The sequence below is a fragment of the Cephus cinctus genome, unplaced genomic scaffold (assembly GCF_000341935.2).
Source record: "Cephus cinctus unplaced genomic scaffold, Ccin1 Ccin1_scaffold0564, whole genome shotgun sequence".
In the NCBI taxonomy this organism is placed as follows: domain Eukaryota; kingdom Metazoa; phylum Arthropoda; class Insecta; order Hymenoptera; family Cephidae; genus Cephus; species Cephus cinctus.
In genome coordinates this window covers 455,924-483,004 of record NW_014333216.1, presented here as the reverse complement: position 1 = coordinate 483,004, position 27,081 = coordinate 455,924, and the positions used below count along the sequence as shown (strand labels likewise).

Below are 27,081 nucleotides of genomic sequence, written 5' to 3'. Positions count from 1 at the left end.
TCACAGCGACAGTCATGAGGATATAATATTAGAAATTATTACTTTCAATATTCCCAGAATCCGAAATACAGCCGACAGACTGAAATCAAAACAAACAAGTGCCCAGACGCTATAAGCCGGCACGCGCCGAATACAATAGAAACACCAGTAAGCCGGTACTTGAAGAAACCGCTAATCGAATCGGTCAAATCAAATAGTCAAATCCAATCGTAAATCAAAATATTGAATCCAAAAAGCGACGTTAACACCTCGGGTGGATAAAAGTCGTTGTCCCCACTAGTTTTAACGTAGGCCTATCGAGGATATAAGCAGCGGCTTCCTCGATAGGAATTCATTCGGTCCACTCGTATCTATCTAGACGAATCGACAAGACCCTTGTAAACCACAAGACGACAAGAAGCAAGTAAAGATTTGGAAAGTGTAAATTATCAAAAAGCTCGGAAAAAAAACCAATCCTCTTCATCCACAAAAACAACCCACCTTAAAAAGATTCAGCTCCCAATATCATTGCGATTAGTAGCTGTCTGAGTCGAACCTATCCTTAAGACAAGGGATTCAGCAAACGGGGTTCATTGTGATCTCCCGTGGGTACTGAATCATTATCATCCTAACCTTCAACTGGACCACGGTCTTCGGACGCATTGTGTAATCTGCTGTATTGTGGTTCCTACTACCTCTCTCCTATCCAAAAGGCTAGCAGAGAGAATAAGTAAACAAAAACACTTGTTGTCGCCTACGGTACAAACGAGAGACAATTATAAAGTGTGAGAATGCACGTGTGAGAGAAAGAAAATAGAATATTAAGGATACCTAGTCCTGTAACTTATAGGACAATATATAATTATTTTTTTATTTTAAAAACTCCACTGTCCAATTGTTTCTGAAGACGCCTGCCCAGTGCACAAACCCTACAAAAAGTCTCGTGATTCCGAAGGCTCCAAAATCACGAAACGTCTCATATCCTATATTCATACGAAACCGCGATCAACGCATATACATAACGGTTGGTTATCGACGGAGTTATTTTCTACATCTTAATTATCCTAAGCTACACCGAGGGCACTCGTATACATATACTGATATCCCCTCTCTCCTTTCACGGGAACCGAGATAGCTAAGCGCACGAGGCTCGCTCATCCATTTCGCAAATCGACTGTCTGCGGCGAAACACTGAATTCTCTTTGTGTTATCGAGTGTATCCACCAAGTATATCAGCAGCGAGAGATACCAGGCGACAGGGTTTCTATTTTGATTATGCCATTTTATCGACTAAAGCAATCGAAACCGCGTGGCATGAAAAACATTCAGAACGAGAATCTAAAGAGAACCCATCAGCCAATCCTGAATAATCTTCTGTTTCACGAAATATAATGCCGATGTGACGACGAGACTAAGGACGAGATATATGACGACTCGTCAACAATATTCATCGGTATTGTCCACTTTACTTACATACAATAATCTATATATATTTCAATAACGACGGGCGGTTGATTTTGTAATTCTCATAGTTTAAATTTCAATCGCTTTTGTGAATTGCCCGAAAATATCGGTTGATATTTTAACAATACTATAAATCTATATGTACATGGATGGAGTGTGACACGAGTGCGTGAGATTTATGTGAATTTTGAGTGTTAAAATTAAGCGATACGTAGGATTGATTTTAGCCATATTTCATTTTTTTTATATTGTATATACAGATTGCTTGGACTAATAAGAATGATAAAATTTGTATTAAAAAATACAATAATTATGTACGAAGGTACACGTGGCTACGAGACTATTAATGGTTTCTTGCATTTTTGATTTTTCAGGCACTATAGTCCCGGTCCATACGCAAGCGGTGATGCTGCATCCAATATCCGACGAAGGTTATCGTCTCCAGGTCGATCCACTCGATACCGAAGTGACTTCGCAGGGAGCACTGTCTTCTTCCGGCTACAGGAGGAAGTGATGTTGTCTCGCGGATGCAATGTCTCTGGCCGCAGCTGTGGCACTGTGGCACCGCGCCCACCTCTACAAGGCCCTGGCGTGTCTCGTGCTCGCGCTGATTGCGCTGCAGTATCTCCTTAGCGGGATACTGGATCGAAGATCGATCGAGACGATCTTCACGATCAACGCCACTCGGTGAGTGATTGTGGATATTTTTTTTTTTTTTTTCCTATTTCCTAGAATTTCTCTTTGCGAACAATGAGGTATGCGCGTTCCAGATAGAATTTCGTGATTTTGGTAAAATACTACTTTTTTGCGATTTAACTTGTGCGCGAAATACTTATGGCTTTCGTAATTTACATTGCAATTATTACGCGGCTCTTAACTGGCCTGACATTGCGAAACCTATATGAAATTTCCACTAAATATATGTAGGTTTAAAAAAAAATTTTTTAAGACAAAAAGTTGCCATCCACGCGACTCACGAGCTATCCCTATATGGCTTCAACGTAATTTGCTCGTCGCCCGATGCTGCAGCGGTGTGGTTTGAAAATTTCGCTGGGAGCTTTCAAAATTTCATTCTCGTTCCCGTCGCGGGTATTTCCTTGCTCTGCAAATATTTCACGTGTACACAGTGCACTCTGGCGGAGCTAGTGGAAAATCGATTTTACATTGAGAGTCCAAAGGCGAAGGGAAATCTCATTACTTTGCCAGTAACAAGGTAAAGTGGCTGCATAACGGAAGCGTCTAGTCAGAGTATACGAAACAATTCCCGCTGCAGCGTCATAATGGCAAAGTAATCCGATGATTTCCGTGAACTATATATATATATATATATATACACACAAACGAATAAAAACATACGTGTATATTACCACCTGGGAAGCTCAAAGTAATCCGATGATTTCCGTGAACTGCATAACGGAAGCGTCTAGTCAGAGTATACGAAACAATTCCCGCTGCAGCGTCATAATGGCAAAGTAATCCGATGATTTCCGTGAACTATATATATATATATATATATACACACAAACGAATAAAAACATACGTGTATATTACCACCTGGGAAGCTGTGTATCAGCTTCTAAATCGATTGCCGGCTTACGCGTTGAGTACAGTACCCTTTCGCCGCTACCCCACACGAGAAGAAAACGATTGATTAGCTCCAGTGAAAATTGATTACAACCATCCAATAAACAATACGACCATCGTCGATACTCGCGACAATATATTAATTAATAAAACTAATAAAAAATATATTTACAAAAAAAATCAAAATCATCGCTCGACGTATATAACAATATTTTATCGACGTGATATGTGTCATCGATGACGTCATTTTCTGAAAACAATAATCAAAATTATACGACTCTCTTATACACGGACTTTAATCGTACGCCAAAGTATACGTTGTACCGATGCCTAGCTGTACTTTAATAATACGTAGGATGACGTCATAGACAGCGTCAATACGCTCAATCCCATTGGTCGATCGTTTAAAGCTCACTCGTCGTTTGCCTTTCAGGTAATAAAATCCAAGGACGATCGTTCGTTATAGTTCAATATCGATTTTTCACCTCGTTCGTATAACCTGTTGATAAGAGTTATCGGTATTCGAATTTTCGTAGCCGAGCGTCGACGTCGATCGGAGCTGGCGTGACGTCAGGGAGTTTAACAACGGTGGACGTTGACGCGCTCGTTGTATCGCGTCGCGTTAACGTCAAGAACGGTGGCGCCGTACGCGGCAATTTTTGGTATTTCCAAAGGGGCATATTTCGTTGTGCGCCGTACACCGTGCGAAAATGCTTTTCACTGTTCCCACTGTTACGGGGCGTGTTTACAACCGCCTTTACAGCCCAGTGGACGTTACTCGCAAGTGTTAACGGTGAAGGGAAGCAAAAGGTATACAGGGGACAGGTGAAATGGCGAGTGCTAAAAAGTCAAAGGGGATATGTACGCCAGCGTATAGTTCTCTGCGGTTAAACCGTCCGGACTTGATTGACATTTTTTAACGTATGAAACTACCTGTGAAAATTACATGTGATTCGCAACATGTATGCTTATTGAGTTATGTACTATTAATGAAATTCGAATAATCGGTACTTTGGTTATGTAGTCGATTTTATGTGGGAGTGAACATTTTTTTTAATATTATTATTATGCAAAATAAATATTATCCCTTCATGCGTATTGACTTTATTCGATGATTCGCACTTTTATTGTACGATAAACGTGAACGACTTGCCTCTTCTTGCTTGTGTACCTTTCTTATTACGAATTCAGTGGTACGCTTGTCTCTGGAGTCTGTCGGGTGTACGTCCTAGGTATTATATATGTATACTCACAGAGCTGCGGGAGGTATTGGAGGAATCTTGAAATAATATTTGCCATAATTTCCCGAAATAACATGGCTTACGCCACTTTTCGTAGCCTACTTTTCGTTATACAGAGTTCGTATTGACGTTCGGCGTTCGTTAAAATAGGATATAACGCGAGGGATAAACAAGCACTGCTTAAGACTTTACGCAGACTCGAGTCCGACTGGGTTACGTTGAATTCAATCTCAATGACGACTTTCACGTAATTCCTGCTAACGATGTTAACGAGGCGCGAATTGGTGGAAAATTGTCACTTTTCGACGCGAAGGCAAAATATGCGTGTGAAGTTAGCAGATCAACTTCCAGCAGATAACTAATAAAATGCGACTGAGTTCTATAGTTCGCGATAAATTTGAGTAAGTTTTCGTGATTTTCCAAAAAAAAAAAAAAAAAGAAAAAATGAAGATTGAACAAAAATCTATTAACTTCCCGTAAATCATTTTTTTTCCAAATATCATCGGATTCCAGAGATTTCCACGAGATTCAGATTCTTACGTAGTAGACGCGAATAGTTCTGCCCTTAGAACTGTACAAAAAAAATATTTTCGTCAACTTATTCCGAACATGTACAAAACGGGTACAGATGACGCCCCTTATGTCCGCTCGTTCACAAGAAGGCGTTCTGGGCTCCTTTCGGGTTCCAAATTACATGATTAGTAATATTCCGTAAATATGAGAAAAATTTGTGCAGCCTCTAAAAAATGTTGTCAACTTCTCTCTTGGGGCCAGTGAAAAATCAAAATAAAAAGGCGCCTCGATATTCACCCTTTTCTCAATCTCTTCCTCTCGCTGCGCCCGTAAACGCCCCCGTTCGGTAAGGAAAATTATAGGCGATGCTAAAATATCCCATAAACCTGTATATCTATATATTTGTATAGCACATATACCGTAAAGATCATAACCGGCTGGGTTATGGCGACACCCATCATAAATAGAGATTTGCGTTAACGTATAATAACGTTTATACACGCGCTTTGTTATTTTATTAAATTCCAGAACGTCCCGTTGCGGCTCTGCACTCGCTTTATCGAACACGCTTTATCCTTGTTGCGCAAAAAGCTTTTTATTAATTCACACCTGGCTCGATCTAATGAATATCGGACGTAATAAGAATGCAAGCGATACGTTCGGTTTATATATATTTGCTTACAACGATTTTGAGATTATATTAAAAATTTGCATAATTATTCGCGTGTTGTATTAAAATTTCCTTTTTTTTTCCCCCCCAATTTCACGAAGACATCGTCCCCGTCTTTCTCACGTCCATTTAATGTCTCTCGCGCGCAAGAAACTTTCACGAGCGTAACGGTGCAACTCCGGTGCATTTCAAGATTGCATATATTTTTCCGGAACTTGCAAATACCGCTACGCCCGAGCGAAAAACTCACGAGGCTACGAGGCGGACGTAAATTTGCATTATAATCTCGAGACTTCTCCATGACAGTCGAGAGAGGGATGCTGGGTACAGAAAGATGGGGAGAGTGAGGCTGGTTTCGTGGAGAATCTTCAATAATAAAAATAATCTCGCCTAAGCAATTAAATAGATTGATATATATATATCCTTATGAAAATCACGTAGTATTTTTAATTAATAATTTATCTATATTTTTATAAGTTTAATAACAAACATTTTTTTCAGCTACGCCGACCACTCTTACAGAAATCATCCACGAGGTCTGATCATCTATGGTCCAGCTACGGCGTCCACCTATTCCAGAAGCACTAACGGCAACGTCTCATCCATGACCTTCCTTTTGGACTCTGTGTCACGTGCTGTCAATAACAACGTGTCCAGATCCGAGGCTGCTCCAACCGGCACATCCGGTGGCAGCACTGGTACGGGCAGTGGCAGTGGTAGTGGTGGTTCGGCGGTCTTCCAAGATGTGCTAACACATAACAATACGGACAGTATATTACTTGAGAGATGTCCGCTCATCCCCCCAAATCTCAGTGAGTATTACTATATATATCCTATATATAATATATATATATATATATATTATGGACTTTATATTCGGCCCTGAAAAATTGAAAAATAATTCACAAACCCTATAATTTTGCATCCACAGTCGGTCCAGTCACGGTAAACACGTCGCCCCCGGAACTTCCGGTTATCGAGAAGACGCTCGCAGACGTGAAGCACGGCGGAAAAGGCTGGCCAAGCGAGTGCATAGCCAGACACAAGGTTGCCATAATCATCCCCTATCGCGACCGGTCGCAGCATCTTCAAACTCTCCTGTACAATCTGCACCCAATTTTGTTAAGGCAACAGATCAATTATCAGATATTCGTCGTGGAGCAAGAAGGTAAGTCCCGATATCTTATGTTTATTACTTTTAAGCTTACCTTAAATTTTTTTTCAAGAAAAAAGTCTCATCTGGTTTCCCGTAAATCAACGAAAACTCATCGCTCGATCCTTCACAGCATTTTTTTTGCGCTTGGATGCTTTTTATTCACTCCCCCGATGTGTCTTCGGGGCTGCTGAGCTTTGCCTGTCGTCATTGATCTGTATTAGAGATTTACCAAAGGGCGATGTCGCCAATTTTCTTGTGCCTTATGTAACACGAGCTTAGCGTAATTTAATCGTCAAATGGAAACTACCCCTTGTACTGCAATGCGGCATTCGTCTATATCGTGGATGATATATATATATATATAAAATACGTACATATATATAATACATGTCTAATGAACAGACATTACACATCCCTTAGATTTTCATGAGCTCGTAAAAGCATCTTGACAAATGCGTGTACGTAGTTGAGTACGTATAATAACTAGAGGCAGAACGAAAACTCAACATTGTTTTAATTGCATCAAATGGCTCGAGCGCGATTTCAGCCATGGAGAAGCGTTTTGAAATTCAAATAGCCACGAGCGAAAATATTAAAGCGGATCCCGGGCATCTCGAATTTCTACATAATTTCTGTTCGTCCTGAATATTCCGAAGAAGAAATATGTACAAACGACGCGTCGCTATTACGTTAAATTTAGAATGCCGAAGATTTCATTGTTGTATACGATAAGATAGCACAGATACATTTATCAGATACGGTCGCTCGTGCGATTGGGCAAATTTCATTCTATTTACGAAATAACTTAATATACTCCATCATCGTAAGGACACTAAAAGTAACACAAATCCAGTGCTTATACATCGATCAATATGAGAAAAGCGAAAATACGACGTTTCGGTGTCTGATAAAAATAACTTTTAATTCTATTCGATCCATTTATACCTGTCACGATAACGCCCGGCTATTTTTCTACCCGAAATGTCAACGTCAATTGAGGCGAACGAAGCTAATGAAAATTCTATTATTGAACTACATTTTACGTTAATTTCTGTAATACCCATTGACGTGGAGTAGGAGCAGGAGAGGGGTTAACTGTTACACGAGTCGCCATTTTTTCTCTCATTTTCTCAAGACCAAGCTTAAACCCCGAGCAAAGTAATAATTGTCGCGAATATTTATCAAGCAGATTATCCTGACTGGGATAGCAAACCCCTGTATCATCGTCCATTTTGGTTCCCGCGATAATTCAAGCAAAACCAAGAAGGTCCATTGCACCATAAAAAAAAGTAAGGAATAATAGGCGAGATTTGTCAGACTTCATCCCCCTCCTTCTCGACCCCCTACCCTCGAACCCTCTGATGGGTACTCTTGGGTACGTTTATCAACAGTCTCTCTTTAATATCCGTATTTATTATCCGACAAGATAAAAACTATCTCTCTTCCGCGTCATCTTAGTAGGTTTAATCGCGTGACTTTAACACTCGTTAAATAAATTAGAATCACTCGAGGTAATACATACCCAGACTCGCGTCTATTTGTATGTCGTTTTAGAGGTTAGTTTGCAAAAATCACTGATAACACAATTGTATTGTCCGGTAGCCGATTGCAATTAATTTTGCGGCCATCACTGCGTGCCGGAGGCAAAGCGATTTTCGCAAAATTATTCGAAATCCGATTATTCGAAATTTTGTATTTTCGTCGAACAGCCGCTGTTGCCTGTAACATCCGTTGGCGGCGCTGCGATAAGCTACACCCAATCCATACGTTTATTCATTGACAAGCCCAGCGCTCGCGCTAAATGTTATTTTGTCAGTCGTAAGTTTATTTAATGTGGCATCTATGTAAATTCTCAATACTTGCGCCTGTGCCCCCTTTCCTGGGTACATAGTCTTTCATAATTGCTCGAGGGTGCGATGGCGGGGGAGAAATTGCAAATTTGACTTTATAATGGTAGTTTGCATGACACGTGCATGAAAATAATTTAATCGGACTCTGTGCTGTTTTTTTAATTTTCCATGTTGATAGCTTCATAATTGTAGGAAGGGAAGGCGATGGCGAAGGGGTGGGAAGGCGTGACGCTCTTAACAGTAATAAATTAATTGAGTCGAGTTAGGCGAGTGTATAGCTAATGGTTTTTAACCCCCGACGAGATACAAAAGAAATAATTTAATGGCATGATACGTATGTAAGCAACATTCGCGTGACTAGCAATTTCGATCGTGATATCCGATAATGTCAATGGTTCATGTTTCGTAGTCATTGAACATTTTTAGCCTAATGTTAACATCACACCTTTTGTCAGCGGTCGCGCCTTTATTTTTCCTTTAATTCGCGACCAACCCATCAGGACAATTTTCATAAGGATGCCTGTGCGATTTTTTTTAAACCTCAAGCCCTCTCGGATACTTTCATATTTTTGTATAGACAGTGAAAATTTAATTTTTTTCTTTCTTCTAATTCGTCGTTACGTCACTTCCATCGCCAGCGAGCGACACGCGAAGTTTTTATCCTTGTTATTTCTTACTGTTGCTGCTATCGTGTCTCTTATCGACTGTCCCTGAAGTGTAGATCGTTTGAATTTCGCGCCGCTTTTGACACATTTTTTTCCTCCGACAGCCACGCGTAAGACGTAACAATTACGTCTTACGATTTTACCTGGTTAGCGCTCGTTTCTAAGTTTTGAAATAAAAAAATACTATTACTCGTTCACCGCCATTTTGTTTGGCAGGAAGTACAAATTGGACGAAACCTCAAATAAAGTCGTTCGAGAAGACGGATTTTCGATCGCATATTTCTCAGGCTTATTAGCTTCTTAACTGACGGTAACGTGATTTTGTATTAACGTTCGTTTCACGGTCGCCACGTGAAGATAACCGCAACCCGCACTGAGTCACTTGAAATCGCACAATGCCTCTTCTTACCGAGATACGATCAGAGGTCAGGTTAGGTTAGTGCTCCAAGCAAACATAAAAAAATCTTTCTCACACTCCCATCTCTTTATTATTCATCGAATTCAGAGAATTTCCTAAAGTCCCAAGCGTGGAGATGACCCTGGGATTCTTATCCCTAACAACCAGCCGCAAACACAGTAATAGCTTCTACAAAACTATGACCTGAATCAAGTCGAAGGAGGCAATTTAAAAAAATTCTAAAGCCTCTCTAGTGCCTCTGATTAAAAATAAAGTACAAAATAGCCCTTAGTTGCAATAAAATTTCAACATCCACTTTAACTCCGAGCATTATAATATTATTATTATATCATGGTCACTCATGAGTGAGAGAGAGACAGAGAGAGGAGCAATCATCTCTTAATGTTAATGAGAGCCCAAGACACAGATATTCCAAATGGTGCACCGGTAGTCTCCGCTTCTAGATTTCATTATTACCACCGTTCCGAGCTAATAGCAAGTGTTGAGTCTCTGCCATGTTTCCATGAAGCGTTTCCATTAACGAAACGAGCGCACTGGAATAACCATGTACCATCTCGATTATTTAAAGTTGAATAGCTACTTGGTCGCTCCACCCATCCTTACTCCAATTTCAAAAATCTCTTCTGGACGATTGAACAAGAAGAAAATCAATGTTGAAAAATTTTTCTCTGAACTATTCAGCACTGCTCCTGCGATTGCGCATGTAAACTATTAATACCGGCATTCCTTCTCGCCGCCATATTTTTTTTTCCGGCGTTTTTACGTATGGCCGACATAAGTCTGCTTACCGTTTCACTGTGGTTTGCGGATAGATAAATATTTAAACGCAAAATCCTAGTCGTACGGGACTTAGTTTTACAAGAGGGAAGAAGTTATCTTACGGAAATTATGTTGACTAGTCTGGCTTGCGCGGCTTAATGCTTCTTCGTTCTTCCCCTCCGTCAACACTCCTGTCCCCCTCGTTACCCCCTACTATTAAAATGAGAAGCCATCTGGTATAGGTTACACATAGCGGGATATGATTAATGAGCTAAATTCTTGTTTAACCACAAACGCTTTTATATCCTGTTCTTTGTGTTGCGTAAAGGCTTGGTTTGTTGTGTATCTAAGGTTAGGTTAGGTTTGACGTTGGGTTTATACATTTTGGTAGGCTTCGACACCTTAATGGAGAAAAAGTTTCTTGCGGTTGGCGTATTTGATTATAATAATATAATAACTTTGTTCGTAATTTCCGACAAATTTCGTAAACTCGAAAAATTTTATTTTTTATTGTGTTTTGCCATCGTGGTCATTGACGTGGATGTTTGGGGATATTATTTTTACTATACTGAGTAAAGTTTTGATGAAAAAGTTTGTTCGTTGTACATACTACGAAGTTAAGCTTTAAAAAATCGTCTGTCGCAGAAGTTGCTGAGATGAAGAACTTTTTGATATTTTGTTTGGACACTGGGTATATTCGGAATAAGACAATCAGACTAGGGTAAATTGAATTTCTTTCGTACGCAAAATTGTGTCTATATTCGATTTTGAATATTTGGTATAAAAATTTCGTTATGTTTTTCTTGCGCGAGTGTCTATCACGTTTCTGTTGTATGTACATACACGTGGCAATTTGGTAAATAGACTATCTCTCTTTCGAGAACTTTGGATCGTCTTTGTTTTCCTAGTGGCGAAATCCTGTGCCACGTGTAGCATTTTCTTGTGAATTTTTCCGTAAATTGACTTTTCCAACATCGTACACACGAAGATGGAGCGAATTCGTCATGGGATGTAAAGAAAAAAGTGAGCAAAAAGGGGAAACATATAAATGGAAGAAAAAGACGAAAAAAAAAACAAGAACAGTAAGTTTGAAGAACCATCGAAACCAAATTGACAAAGTTATATATCGCGAAGGCGTTACCGGAGAACGTTTCGCCAGGGGAGCCAACTGCTGAGAAAGAAAAGAGGGGAAAAAAGGAAAAAAGAAATAGATCCAATCGAAAGCAGTTGGCGAAACTTTAACTCTGAAATCGTTCCGGCAAACCGATACGTGGCTGCGCATACCATAAATGCTTACGCGAATAGACCAATATCGTATATCGGTAGAGTATCAACTTTAAAATGTGAAATAAAGAGAACATTTTTCAACGATTGAAAACGCAGCAGCAATCGGCCCCCCGAGAGCTTCTTGTGAAATAAATCTATGCCAGTCTCTACGATATAAACCATAAAGTGACGATCGATTGCCGGAATTTTCTTTAATAAAATAAAACTCGACTTTATGTTCACCCTGTAGCTTTATATGTATAAGGCTTTATGTATACTCACTGTTTAACCTGAAAACCTCGTCGCTGCCGATACGTTACCCTCGTGTCGAAAATGCTGACTCGATTAATTTCACGAATCGAAGGGAGGCGGCGCTGCAGTCTGATGTGCAGCTGACAACTCAAGTTGACTCTTAACATCCTCACCAAGAGCTTACCCGAAATTTCTTGTACCGTTTTTATTGCTGGTGCCTGTGTACATGTTGCTACTGTTTCCGTGTTCGTATACGTGCTTGGTAGTAAGTTCTGGCCTAGTTTCTTTGGACCCTCGAATCTTGCTGTGTCATAGAGATAAAGGCCGATTCACACTGCTCGCTGTTACGTAGCGTCGGAGACCGCCGTATTGGCTGCTTGTTAAATATTTTTCTAATAGATTAAATCGTTTCTGAACAAATTACTCGAGATGTACGGGACAAATATTTGTGTTTGTGTTCACGTAACGATTTGAGAGGGAAAATATTACGACGACCGTTTTTGCAGTGCAAGGTGGCCTTAAGGTCTCAAACTTAATTTTATCTCTCCAGCAATTGCTCGGCATACTTCGCTTCCACTCTGCTTTGTCTCGAATTTAGTCGTATACAAACTTTAACACGTTTTCATTCTCTGCTCTTGAATGAAAGTTTTCTTTGTTGCGTTCAGATGTTATTATTATATCTTTTTATAGTTTTTCTTCATCCTTTATCAAACAATTTTTCTTCTGCTTCGCAGGCAACGGACAGTTCAATAGGGCGATGCTCATGAATGTCGGATATACCGAAGCACTGAAGGAGCGATTGTTCGATTGCTTCATTTTCCATGACGTTGATCTTTTACCCGAGGACGACAGAAATTTGTACACTTGTCCAGAACAGCCACGGCACATGTCAGTAGCCGTGGACAAGTTTAAGTATCGGTGAGTAAGTTCGAGAATGAAATTCAAAAAAGAAACTCATGGTGTAACGATAGAGCGTGCAGTTGTAACTTTAATTAATTATTGTAATTTTTGAATCTTAAGGCTGCCATACGCGGATATATTTGGCGGAGTGTCAGCAATGTCGCGGGAACATTTTCGCCTGGTGAATGGATTCAGCAACGCCTTTTGGGGTTGGGGTGCAGAAGACGACGACATGGCAAATCGCGTCAAGGCCCACGGTCTCCATATATCACGCTATCCCGCGAACATTGCTCGCTACAAAATGCTTACACACAAAAAGGAGAAGGCCAATCCAAAGAGGTTAGAATGATATATTAGTTAACCTTATTTGTATTTGAAGTAATACTATTGAGCCTAACCCAACCTAACCTTTTTGCTGGATAACAAAAATATATTTAAAATACATTTTTACACTGCTTCAGGTACGAGTATCTTAAAACCGGAAGGAAAAGATTTGCTTCCGACGGCCTGACTAATCTTCGGTACGAGCTAGTGAAGAAGGAAAAGCCAAAATTATACACCTGGCTTCTGGTGAGAATATCGCCACCACAACCCAGCTGATGGCTACCTTGGATTGGCTAAAAACCCTTTCGTCAACCCCTCACCCACCCAGTGTCTCACTCTGTGTATGTACGACTGAAATTACAAGACTCCATTCTCCATTCTTGCGCATAAACAATGAAGAATCTACGAGAATCGAGCGAGACGATATTTTTTATTTTTTTTTTTTAACTGTATCCGAATTCACTGAAACTGAGTCTCGCATTTATACAAAACTCAATGCATCGAAAGGTCTTTTAGCCAAGATAACTGAATAGCTTTTTCGTTTTCATGTAACGGCTACGAAAAAGAGAGAAAGGGATCCCCGTAAGCCGTGGACTCGAGAATTCGAGAATTCAAAGCTTAATTAAGGTAAACAGCCCAGTTAGCGACACTTTAGGAGCGGCCGTGTCCGATTTTTGCTATTTATTCACGTGTGATATGGCCAAACTGAAAACTAAAAGTTTCAACACGTGCGTTAAAGCCCTCCGAATGAGATTCACCTGTTATACAAGTGAAACAATTAAGGTTTATTAATAAAATCATTGTCTTAATAGTGCTTCTCCGCTTCCGGGGTTTCTGACACTCGAGAAACACCCATATCCTAGTTTATGATCCCTGGGTGTACCCGATTTATGACACCCTTGGCGTAATTTATGATGCCTGCGCGTATCTACTTTCTGACACTCCCGAATATCCCCATACAAAACGGGTTTAATTGCAATTTATGTAATTTCATGGACACACATTAGGTAAAAACAACGAAAAATGTTTAGTTAATGCACGACTACTTTATTTTCTTTACATGTGTAAAAAATATTTTAAAAAAGCAAAAAATTATCAAGATTACTTTTGTTTTTATCTCTTTCTTTTTTACTCATTACACGGAAAATTAGAATAAATAAACAAAGCAAATTATTTGACGCAACAGGTGATAAATCGAGGGTCAACAACAGGAGCATAACCTCAATTATGTGACGCACTTATTGAATTACGCACCCTGCGAATTTGAACAAATATCTAACCAAAGTTAAATAATTTCTTATCTCATCAATATTCTGGTTCCTGCTGAAGATGCTGACACCATTTTTATGTCGTTTTATACTTACATGACGAAGAAAATTCACAATGAAGTAGCTTGTTGCAACCACGGTCTTAGATACAGGTCTTGCCTGGAGGGGGTAGTCTTCTTAGAGAAGCTTCTTTCATTTCGTCTCATGACCACAAGAGGCGTTGTGATCAAGCGATCCGTTCCTATTTCTCTCTCCCACAGCCGATTGTAGAGTGAGATAGATAAGGGGGTCGCTCGATCACAGCGACGCTTGTCACTAAAAGTTAAAATGTGATAAACGTGTTCTACAATACATCTATCCCCACCGCTGAAAATTGGGCGAGGTGCAAGACCTGTATGTTAGACCGTGGTTGCAACTACTGCCACCGTCTAGCACTGCCGCTGCGGAGCCACTGAGACGCGTGTCGCACTATTCACTGGTCAATTTCTATTCCAAAATATTTCATTTAAAAAAGTGTGTTTCTCCAATAATTAAAAGTGAAAAACGCTTTTTAATTAGCCGGTAATTGAATTATTATTCGACAAAAACTGTATTTCTGACAGTCAAAATTACGCCGTCGGGGTCATAATCTGGAACAGGGTCAGTAACTGGGCCATTTACCTTATACGGAATTCTTACGTCCAAAGAAAATATTCTTAGGCAGTTGCGTTGCGTAGGGAGCTTAACAATGTAAATTCCTTTAATCGTGATATTAATTGACAGTATTGTCAGTTGAGAGAAAGAGAGAGAGACAGAGAGAACACTATGGTACGATGAAGTTCTACTTTTACTCACATTATTAATTTTTTGACGCTTCGGTAGAGTTCGCCTACTGATCTCGCGAATTTTTTATTCGATGCAGAAACGATGTTAAACAATATATTTTTTATGTCGAATATTTTTTTTATTAGTCACTAAGTAACAGCGTTAGCTGTAAAGTGTCGAATGATGAAGCGTGCCAAAAGTTTTACGACGGGTACGTTTAATGTCTTCGCGTTTATCACGTTACTTCCATGTTACCCTGGATATATTAGCTGTGAAAATTTTGTTTGATTTTGTTAATTAATTTCATTATCACCCACAGCGTTATTTCATTCTAGTAAATAATGCTTCCGTTTTTACGGCTTACGCACCCTTATCGCGCACCCCCATTATATTTACTTATTCCGCTGTACAGTTCTTTTTGGAAAATAAGCGGTGACAATGAAGTGGGAATTTTGCAAAGTGGCGTCACACGGCGAATTCTGGTACTACACGATACTTCAATAATAATATTATTTAATTATAACGCAACAATTGTATATTCTTCATAGGTTGGGTTATCATAGGACACGTTATCGTGATTATTATTAATCTATAATTTCGTGTGACACTGGGATAGAAATTTGTTTTTTTGAAAACCTTTCGAATGAAAAAGAGATAAATTGGTAATCTTTTGATATTTCGCAATTCGCTGCATGCTCTTGGGAATTGACAGGATTTCATTTTGCAATTATGAAATTAACTAATCATTTTTTTTTGTATCCATTTTCAATTTTCACCATATTGGTCAGAATTGTTTTTTTTTTTTAAATGCCAACCGTTTTCCGATAAAGGCGCTTCAGTTTTATTTCTATCTGCGTCTGGTAAAAATCCATACGGCAATAGCGGTGCTACGTGCTAAATCAAAAATAGAATTGAAATCACTAATTTTGTCTGAATAAAAAAAAAATGGAATACCGAAAAACTCATCAAATTTTCAACGAACGCGTAATCTCACTTCCGTCACGATTAAGCTATGCGTACGTCTATTCCAATGATATTGTGGAAATTGATTTAATTCCAAATTATAAAGTAAAATGAAACCGCATTACTTCATACCTCGACGCATTTATAGGAAATCGTTAAGTCACGCGTATGTACTCTATGCACCGATAAATACGCAACGACGCGATATTGTGCAAATATAACTCATAATGAAGTGTTAAGTGCGAGATAAACGATCGAGAACGGGCTGCGAGCGCTGCACTTTCATTTTGCACGTAAATTGGCAAGTCAGAAAAGGAAAGTGAAAGAAAGAGACATTGACCTAGAGGTGACAAAACGTTGAACGAAACTTAACGAATCTCCCAGATAAATCTTGTATCTTATTTTAATTTCCTCTTAAAAAAAAAAGGTATATCGCTTTAAGAGTTAAAAATTATTTTTGTATTTTAAATCAAAATAATTCTCAAGCGCAAGATTCGATGAAACAAATAATTAGTTAAGAAAAATTCTAATACTTAAAAAGCAAAATCCTCTGTTATTTTTCCTTTACAATCATAAATCAATCGCACTTAATTAAAATGCCCAAAAATTGAAGATCGATGCGATTACTTGTGATTTATTGAAATTATAAAAGGAAAATATGAAAAAGATACTCCACCACACCAGTCTACATATGTATAACGGCTATGTGTATGTACGATTTTCAACGATTGTTTTCATTTAGCCTAATGAGATCACTGTACGATGTAATTACCAATTGTAATATATAATCAAGGTTAAATATATATTAGTCAAGCTAGGCGAAACAGCGTCTTACGGGAACTTAATAATATTATGTAATCTCTGCAGCGTGAGAACCGAAGTAGCAAAAGCCTCGCGTTAAACTCAGGAGAGTGTTTTGATATCGCAGTCAGTAGGTAGCGCGTTACTTGGAGAACTAAGAAAAGGAGTAGAGAAAGAGATGAAAAGAAAAAAAGAAAAAATTGACAAGTGATAAAGAAGTGAATACGTGATACATATATGATCCAGAGAATCTTCCATAACTAATTTAATTCCGTTTCCTATATTTACATTAAGTATGTCATTCTGACATAATGTTATTGTATACTCGAATTAATATAATTATACAATATATCGTTTTACCTTAATTGTCTTTATTGTACATGTGATCGTTAAGCCTTAACGAGGTAATGGCGTTCTCACGCTGTGGATACGATTAAATTTATCAACCAGCAAAGACAGAATAGTGATATTATGGATTATTGCGATAAAAGGATATAATATTTAAGTATTTATATAATACCTAATCGCTAGCTCGAGAAATGCGCATATGTATAGACGATTATATTATTATAAGTTCTAAAGCATAAATTGAAGATTCAACGTGCGATACTTATTAATTTGTCTAAGAAAGAAGGAACGAATAAGATCACTATACTGTAAATTGCGAATCTTAAAAATTCGGGCGTAAAATAAAAAATGTTGAACATCCATTTATTACGTGTACGCGATTATGGTACATTGCATGCAGACGTGTAATAATTATGAAAAAAATCGATTATAATAGTTATCGAGACCTTTTGTTTGGCTATTACGGGGATCGGTCAATGTTTGACGAAATACATTTTTCTCCTATTTTTGGTATTCCGTTTATCCATTAGTCAATCAATCCTTATGCGATAATGCTGTGTTGAGTTTGTATGTAAGTGCCGTGAATTAGTGTTAAAAGTTTTTAAAACTTTTTTTTCTTTGTTATACACGGCTTCTTGAATTTTTCCGAAAATTTGTAGAGGATTGTTTAGCGGAGATAAAACAAAATTAAGGAGATGTCAGTGACAAAGGATAATGTAGTGCATTTTTAAAAAACTGGACACTCCTTATGTGCCGACTGGGCGAGCGGGTGTGTATGAATTTCCTAAAGAAAAAGAAAACAAGGTACGCACTTTTCATCGTGACTTTTGAAATCGAACGAAGTATATTTCATGTACTCTGTAATGTTGAAGGTATTTTTTTATTTGTTACGTCATGCGTGTCAGGATGTTTAATACGGCTTACGTTTCGCTTCAAATAGAATACATTAATATGACGCGATGCAGAACTCATGGAAACTACGTTTACAGTGTAATGGAACAATAAATTATATTGAAAATATTAGTCATATTGCAAAGTACCATTAATTATTGAAAACTACCTTTAACGAGAGCTTTTGATTTATTTAATTATATCCCATTAGCTTTTTTTTTTAAAAAACGTACAACGAGAAAAGTTGTAAATATTAGTATTAATAGAAAAATACTCTTTGCATATATATACAAGATAATAATATAAAATTTGTTTTTCTTCGATATTAATACGATATGTAAATAATTCCCCTGTTTAGCAAAGATTCATAATCAATTAAATTAATGTTAACTAATGGAATAATGTTTGGGAACATGTGTTACAAGGGCGATACGTGTTCGTGGAAACAAAAAAAAAACGATATTCACAATGAAAGTTTAGTGGATTATAGGGATGAAGAACTTTGAGAAAGAAAGTTTGGCCCGCAGTAACGGATTTATCGAGTTAACGTTATTTTACTTGCATTTTTTCTTTCGTCTCTCTCCTGCAACAATTTATCTAAAACTCTCGCCATATTCTTCGTTGTGAACTTGGAAGTACTTGATAACATTTTGGCTATAAAAGGATGATTTACTAAACGATGCGCTAGCGCCACGTCCTTTTCTTCGTTCAGCTCCTTGTCGTAGAGATTTAAATAAACCTGCTTCAAGCTTTCCTGAAGGCTTCCGGTTACTTCGTACAAGTTTGGCTGTCTCGCATGCCACGGTAGACTAGCAAGTAGAACTGCCTGTTTTGTAAATAGTCAAACTTATTTGCTTTTTCTTTTTAATAAATAAAATGACAAAATACTACCTGACATGTCTCGCGTGGTACCCAATGAAGAACATGGCGTCCATCAAGTTTATCAGTACTTATTAAATTAGCTGTCAATGTAGAGGATGTAAACAAAAGGCTGTCAGTCATTCTGAAGGAATCAATATCCTTTTCCGTACTGCTGTTATCACTGGACAATTCTAATTGCTTCAGAATATCCACTGCTGGTGATGTATCAGTTGTTCCGGGTTCATCCAAGCTCTCTATTATCAATGGACCCCTAAAGAATTCAAGATACTCGTCCTCTTGAATTTGATCTTTTAGACCCTTCATTTCACAGAATCGCACAACTTCATCCAACGTAGCCATCACTATATCCTCCGTAACCTAAAATTCCATTGGAAAATTAAAAAAAATTTTTAAATGGAAGGAAAAAATAAGAAATTAGTAGTCACCTTGACAGCTTCTTCTCGTAGACGATTCCGACGTGCATCCTCCAGCGCCTGGAGCCTTCTTTGCTCCAGGAGATGCGACACGTACGATTCACCTTCGACCTCGTCGATGCAGACTCTGCCACCCATTGCCAAGGTCAGTGCTTTGCCAAAACCATCTCTGGGGTCATCGGATTTACAAAATGCTAATAAAAATGCTGTATAATTCGTGGTGTAGGCATTGGTCAGATACATTTGACATAGCAATTTCTTGGCTAGTATATATCTATTAATAGTTTCCGGTTTAGGATCGTCAGGGTCGTCGCAAAATAAACGGTTCGATTCTAGACGGTCCTTAACAGTTAGATGTCCCTTTGATCTCGTGCTCCAATCAATTACTGATTTTCTGGCAGTCTCCTGTTTATTGAACGTACTCATGGCACTGGAAGTGTTAAAAAATAATTCTTCCTCGTACATCTCTTCTTCGTCTTGTTCCATTTCGTCGTGTAATAAAAATCTGGAGTCTCTCGGTATATTGGTAGATTCCAAAAACCACAGTGGAACGGAATAGAATTGATCTCGGGTTACCACTTCACGAAGTTCCGAATCCATTTTCCGGAAGCTATCTCTTGCGTATAAAATTTCTTCGTGCGTCGGTATAGGAATGTCCATTGCATAAATGATAAATTCTCTCCAATCGATATACTCGGTATTTCCAAAAATTTCAAAAATTAAATTTTCCACGTCATTCGGTTCCATTTCGAACCAGGACAAGGGTAACGGACTGGAAGTGCAGTCTTCCTGACAAGCTATCATGTCCTGAATGAGATAGACAAAATGGCGTTCCATTAAACTACCATTTGGCGCCGTGTACCGGAGTATGCACAGAAGACGTCCCAATTGAATTATTCCGAATTGTAAACGTGAAATTCTTTCGGGTGTTGTCATTGCTGACAATTCTTCTTTGTCCGGGAACAGTAGTACGTTCAATCTAACTATAAATTTATCACCATCCAATAACATCTCGTTCTGAAGCGGTATACTTTGTTCGATTGCGTAACAAAATACTGTCGCCATTTGATCGACACTTTGTACTTCGTTTTTGTATCTGTCCACAAGCATTTTGTAAATATCCCCGAAGACGCTTTGCATCGTCTTCAAAAGATTTCCAATATCATCTCGTGAAACCATTTCCAAAATTTTCAATTTTGTTTTAACACGATTCACCTCGTACATCATGGCTGAGCGCCACTCTTTAAAGAGATCTGGACTTCTTTTAGTTACGTTGACCATTATAGGATCAGAATGTGCTAAAGACGTGGAGGTTCTTTTCGAATGGCCTCTAGACCTAGAGTCCCGCCTTGTTGTTGTCGCTGACAACGCATTTGCTGCCATTTCTTCTTTTTTCAATGAATCCAACATGGCGGACGATACGGATTCCACGGTTCTTTGTACATAACGAAAATTTGCACGTATAATCTCATAACAAGAGACACGGTCCAGATCCAAATTATTTTTCTCACAGTCAATTAGTATATTTGCAATTTCGTTTTTCACTTGATTGACACTAATTGCTGATGGCGCAGAATCCTTACCAATACTAGTTTTCGTTTTTGTCTCTCTTGTCTCTTTTGATTCCTTTTTTTTTCCTGAATCCATCTCAGACGTAGACGTATATCTGTGCAAGACCACTTTTGGCAAACGATACTCATTGATTGGCCTTTGCAACATGGACATGTAATAGTCGTGCAAGAGTTCCATAGTATCTAAAAAACGATTAATCTCAGCCTGTATAATAGAAATATAAACATTAGAAAGAATCACAATTTCCGAGGCAGTCCAATTATCCGTAATTAACTTCTTCCGTTCATTCTCAGCCTCGTTTCGACGATCATCACAAATTTGCCAAAGGTCCGATTGACAATCAATCACCCTACAGTGCAACTCACCCATAACGTCAGGATCATCCCTTACGTCCATCTCTACGGCATTGTAAGCCTTGTGAAACTCGTGAAGTATATTCTGCTTGTTGTCCGGTCTTTTTATGTAATCCGTCATATGTTTAGTTACCTCACTCTGGTACGGAGCGATAGCGGCGTAATGGATTCTCTTAATAAAGAAAACATCCTTAAGATCTTGTATATAGACATTCTCCATATTTTCCCAGAGGGTAGCCATTGCTTCTAGTAGTTCTGGTGGCTGGGGAAAGTCAATCCATTCCCAATGATCTTCCCCAGGTTCTGCTGGAGACTTGTCAAAGTCTTGAATTGATGCAAGCGCCTCATCATAGATGTCACCACTCTCGCCACCATCCACACTGTCACTAAATCTGGGAAGAATCTGCTTGGCAAAGTAGCTTCTACCGCCCTGATCTTCCTTCCTATCCACCAGAATATCTAGAGCGTCACCAAATAATTCCACGGAAGATTTTTCAGATACAGATTTGTTACCTAATATGAGCCTGGCCAATTTTTTCAGAGTAGATAAATTCAATGCACTGTAATACAGTATGTAAGCTATGCCTTCATTCGTATAGAAAGTATCCACTGGCGTGGAATCTTCAGGTAAAATTTCAAAAATTTCGTTGTCCTCGACATTTCCATGTTTCAAGTTAGACTCTGCCTTAATATAAGTTGTCATAAATGTTTTTAGATGAATATCAACCTGTCTCGGCAATGGATTTGGCAAGAGTTTTGAATTCCGTTTCAAAGCGAATTCATCCTCGCTTTCATCTTCGAAAGTTATTCTAGATGGCACTGGATCAACCTCCTCGATATTGCCATTCACGTCATTAGCTTCCTCTATGATTTGTGGAACTTTACGGCCCGTCAATAAAAATTCCAATAACGCCATTTGATCGTAAGTCATTGGAAAATTGATCAATGCCCATCCCTTAGCTTCTGTCAAACTCTTCAAATATTCCACGAGCATCTTTGTACTCAGTTCGTTCGTGATTGGTTCGCCAAGTGTCAAATAATCATTCGCCCATTTTCCATAATATGCAGCTTTACGAACATCTGGCTCGAAGTCATCGTACGGTATAATCCTTGGCGTTTGAGTACGCTTGTCAGCCATATTGGACGTGACGTAATTCTCAGCTGTTTTTACCTCGACGTCAGTTCTGCTACTACGTGCGGTTACGTGACTGCCAATATTATCCAAATTTTGTTGACTCACCGAATTTATACTCAAACTTTCTTTGTAACATCTTAGACAGTAATTAATAGCATCCTCCACTCGTACCAATCGAATCTTATGGTTCTTCAATAATTCCTGTAGAGCTGGATACAACGTACTGTCTAAAACGCCTAGAACAATGGCAGCCACAGAAATATTTGGCATGGACAGAGGTTGAGGATCACTCGGCTTGGGATAAAGATATCTCAATAATTTGTGAACAATATAACCCAACACTGTCTCACCAAGTTTCAATGATTTCTCATTGTATACGTCGTCCACTGACACAACTTGATCCCAGGGCGGTGCACTGCCTTTAACATAATTAAGAATATCAGCTGTATTCAAAACTTCTTGCCTCACGATTTCAGCCTGAAAAACTTCGTTTGCTCCTTGGCCACTATCAGTGTTAACGATAAGCTCGGGACGGTCCAAGAGGTCCAAAATCGGCTGACCCTCGACGAAGAGCGTTTGCCATTCGTTCCACAAGGTTGTGGGCACAGAACGTTTCGTGCACAAGCGATACTCCGCCATCTTGACTGACATGTCAACAATATCATCGACAGCCTTGTTGCAAAGTCGAAAATGCTTTTCGCGAATTGCACGAATCTTCTCATCGCGGAGACGCTGATGAAGTTCGCACATTCTGTTACATTCTGCATCAAACTCCTCAGCCTCACGCACTATAACCTCGCGAACACTATTCTGTTCCAAACGGTCTCGCGACTCTTTCGTCTTTTGCACCAGATCTTCTACGATCTGTCGGTTCCTCGCAATTCTTCCACGCTGCTCGCGAATCTCACACAATTTTGTGATCATCTGTTTCTCGTACCTGCACTCTGTCAGTACCATTCTGGCAATCTCCCGGTCAAGTTTATTCTCCTGTTCTCGTGCTACGTTATCCCACATTTCAGTGACTAGTCTGTCGCGCATGCGCGACTTCAAATCGTGCGTTACTGCTGTCTGCTTTTCCCGCGATTTCAAACGTTTTAAATAAGTCCTGGCAGCTTCGCCGTTCGTCATTACCGGATTTAATGTTTCTGCCTGTTTCTTTTCCTCGCATAAATCTTTATAAGTGTTAACCTTGTCACTGGTATTGTGTCTACGTGAAAATTCATCAATTTCCTTTTTGCTATGCCTTTTCTCGAGGACGGCTTTTGGGATTAGAGGACCGCCCGAAATCGGCGGACATATTGCTGTTTCGTTGACTTCTTTTAACTTGGCGTATTTTTGTCGTTCAACCTTACAGGCGTCGATTATCGATTGGTATTTGCTACGATGCCACTCGATGCTGTCTGCATTCTTCAAAAGAGTTTCTGCGAGAGGATGATCTACTGCGTCTTTCTCTACATTCTCATCAGATATTACATTGACGTCGAACTTACTGGACGTGGGTACGTACTTCTCTCGTTCCTTCTGCAGTGTTATAAAATGGAGACTGTCCTTGTTCTCCAAGCTGAGGAAGATCTTGTAGAAGAGACGTAAAGCCGTGGTACCGCGACCGTTGGAGATGTCCTGTATGTAGTCGTTGTCACAGTCGACGCCGATAAATTGCAACCACAGACGCAGATGTTTTAGGTTAACGCGACACAACGCGGGATCCTGAGTGCCTTTTATTGTGTTTAATTGACTGCTGCTAATGATGTCGTAACTGTGAAGCAATTTAGCCATAAGCGTGCCGTCCCTTGCGTAGTGTCCGAATATTTCAGGTGTCAAGTCGATTATTATTCCCAGTCTCGTTCTAAGCCACGTTCGTAGGATTTCGCCCATATTTACAGTATTATAGTGTATTTTGATTGTAGTAAACAGGAAATCATTTAACTGGGAGTTAAAAGAGTACGTGCAATTAAGGTGGGTTCAAAAATTTGTTGGTTCACACATTTTCAGAAAATTATTTACATAATGACAGTCGAACAGCTGTCAATGATTAGAGTGACGTTGGTCATTTTATAGAGCAAGCGAGCTGTAAGCTTTTTCTCCTCCTTTTTCGTCATCTCTGTGTGGTTGTAGTCATCATGTAAATAGACGAGGTATAGCCACTAGCGAACGTATTTTCGTCCGGAGAGCGCAGATCCAATGACGTCACGTCCGAAGCTAACATGATGCCACTACATACAACAATGCCTCCGCGACAGAACTCTCAATTTAAATGGTTCGCACAGAAATGAGTAGGGAGATGCACAACCCTACGGTTTTAGGCGATACCAAAATCATGGCGTGAAATCGCAGCTTCGAGTCTGGAAGTAGGATTTTGTGATCATCGCCTCCGTCGACAATGGGAATACCGTCGTAGCCGAGCTAAACATGAACACGTTCGTGAAGCGTTCGGCTACGACGGTATTCCCATTGTCGACGGAGGCGATGATCACAAAATCCTACTTCCAGATTCGAAAATTCAGTTCTAATTCGCTTGCCACTAATTTATATCATAGTAGCACAATGACAGCGAATCAGTTTCATAATGAAAGAATCAATAGTTCGATCCCCTATAACGGGCTTACTTTTTTATATTGAAACTACTTCATTTAATTTATATAATACCTTGACACGATACTTCATAAATCAAATGTTTGTATGAACATGCAATATAGGACGTACATGATACAAAAATAAAGTATGTACATCTATTAATTAAAATGAAGGCACGCATAAAAGAATTTTTTCGTATACATTATAAGTCTGTAGAATCTTGTGAAAGTTTATACAAGACGATACAAAAATATTCTATCCCTATATCCCTATATTCTAAAATGCTTCCATGCTCCATCAAAATAATTTCATATATGTTACATAAGTTTTTATGAATTTTGCTTGATTAAAATATATAGATAATGTTCGACCAATTGAATATAATCGTAGCAAAAGAATTTTAGGACTCTTTTCGTATGAACTAATGAAAAGATGGAAAATTGAGAAGAAAAAAATAGCAAAGAGTAAATATTTCATAAAGTCTGGAACACAAATTCTTCGTTTTTCAGACGGATCTCATGTTTCATCACTAACCATAAAATCTGTTTAAAATAATCAAGGAACATCTATTTCCATTATAATTTACATTTCGACTAATTTTAAGTTTATCATTATTTATTAATTTATTAATGCGAGATTACAACCGCTAAATAATCTAAGAAAAAAAAAATAAATAAATATTGTCTTGACTACAAAGTCTACAGGCTTTATGAAATTTTTGATTTATTCGGCTCTGTACAGTTTTGCTACAAATTTAATAATACAATAATAATCGCAAAAATAATAATAACACAATAATAATACAATTACTATATATTTGTAGTAGCGATCGCAAGTGTTACAGGTTACTCTTGTTATCTTGACGAGAGACACATATCATACACAAATGAGTTTATCGTTATTGCGATGGCCTGAATTACGTAAGCAGACGTAAACAGACGTTTTCCTCGTTAAATAGCATTAACCTTATTAATCATTATCATTTATATGTATACCCGGCTATTATCATTAATAATCGTTAAACCACGCCCAGGATTGAAAAAGTAGCTGCAGCCTCGTCGCTGTGAATGAAATGAAAAAAAAAAAAAAAAAATACGTCAAAAGCCAATTAAGAAACAAAAACTAAGAGCAATCTCTTATTACAATTTCGGCACATACAGTATAAGGTCCATCACAAATGCACACATAATGACAGACAATCGTTGAATGATCCCACGCTAATAGCTTCAGTAGTTAGTCATTGATTTTAATACTTATGGTAATGGAAGTAATGCGCGCAATGTACCGAATGACTATCAATGGCGATAACAATCGTTCATCATAGCAACAGGTAAAGTTATACAGTATATCCTGAAAAGAAAGGCGCAATAAAAGAATTTACACGCTCAACTACCAGTCCTTTTCATTTTATTCGTAATACCGGTTGAGAATTATTTATTCGTTATTTTTTGCTTCTCCCACTTATTACAAACAACAAAATCAATCCGACCGAGGCCAAATCGCACTCGCCAAGATCCGATTAGCGTTAATTATTATTTTATATCAGTGTACCCGACCATCGAACGCGGTTCCATTTATAATCGGTACTACCAACATTCTCATACAAAAAAAAAGTCTTTCGGACAAATACTGCGTTGTAACGGGATCTTTTACAATATCTATGAAGAATTATAAACTAACGTCTAGTGAATTTTTCTTATGTTTACGGGGGAGGGGAAGGAGAGGGGGGGGGACAAGACAATCTTAAACTAAGAAGAGCGAAATGAAATTGCAAGATGACCACCGACGACAAGACAAAGAAAAATCTATGATCGCTTACGTACTAATTTACATATAAACATGTTAAGAGAACAGAAGAAAAATCTCGATTAATATTTATAATAATTACAATGACGTCATCAATTGATACGCATTGATAATGCAATCGAATGTACAAGTTTTGTCGTTGGCGCGAGATATTCGGTATTGACCGAATATCAAAGTTTACTGTACACGAATTGTGGGAATCAAGGAGGATGGGGAGACAGAAGAGGGGG

General features: G+C 38.6%; 2 protein-coding genes across 9 annotated transcripts in view; one reads left to right on the top strand and one right to left on the bottom strand.

The window, feature by feature from the left end:
- The window catches only part of LOC107268547 (beta-1,4-N-acetylgalactosaminyltransferase bre-4), a 53,404-nt gene extending 35,152 nt beyond the window's left edge, over positions 1-18,252 (top strand). For 5 of the 7 annotated variants that reach the window (XM_025085821.1, XM_015741434.2, XM_015741431.2 and 2 more), the window contains 6 exons: positions 1,818-2,130; positions 5,953-6,263; positions 6,383-6,619; positions 12,552-12,735; positions 12,838-13,056; positions 13,179-13,317. In XM_025085821.1, coding sequence (XP_024941589.1) covers positions 1,976-2,130; positions 5,953-6,263; positions 6,383-6,619; positions 12,552-12,735; positions 12,838-13,056; positions 13,179-13,317 — 1,245 coding nt within the window. In that variant the 5' untranslated portion in view covers positions 1,818-1,975. Of the gene's footprint in view, positions 1-1,150; positions 1,433-1,817; positions 2,131-5,952; positions 6,264-6,382; positions 6,620-12,551; positions 12,736-12,837; positions 13,057-13,178 lie in introns of those variants that run through there. The other 2 variants (XM_015741435.2, XM_025085819.1) reach the window with 2 other exon arrangements.
- A 398-nt stretch (positions 18,253-18,650) lies between these two features.
- LOC107268546 (sperm flagellar protein 2) lies at positions 18,651-24,815 on the bottom strand. Of its 2 annotated transcripts, XM_015741430.2 has the most exons (4): positions 21,349-24,815; positions 19,424-21,165; positions 19,008-19,355; positions 18,651-18,942 (listed from the first exon to the last, which is right to left on the bottom strand). In XM_015741430.2, exons 1-4 carry the CDS (start codon positions 24,344-24,346, stop codon positions 18,652-18,654), a joined length of 5,379 nt encoding a protein of 1,792 aa, XP_015596916.1. In that variant the 5' UTR covers positions 24,347-24,815; the 3' UTR covers position 18,651. The 2 variants fall into 2 exon arrangements, with proteins under 2 accessions (XP_015596916.1, XP_015596915.1); XM_015741429.2 differs by having other exon boundaries at positions 19,424-24,815.
- Positions 24,816-27,081: the final 2,266 nt, after the last annotated feature.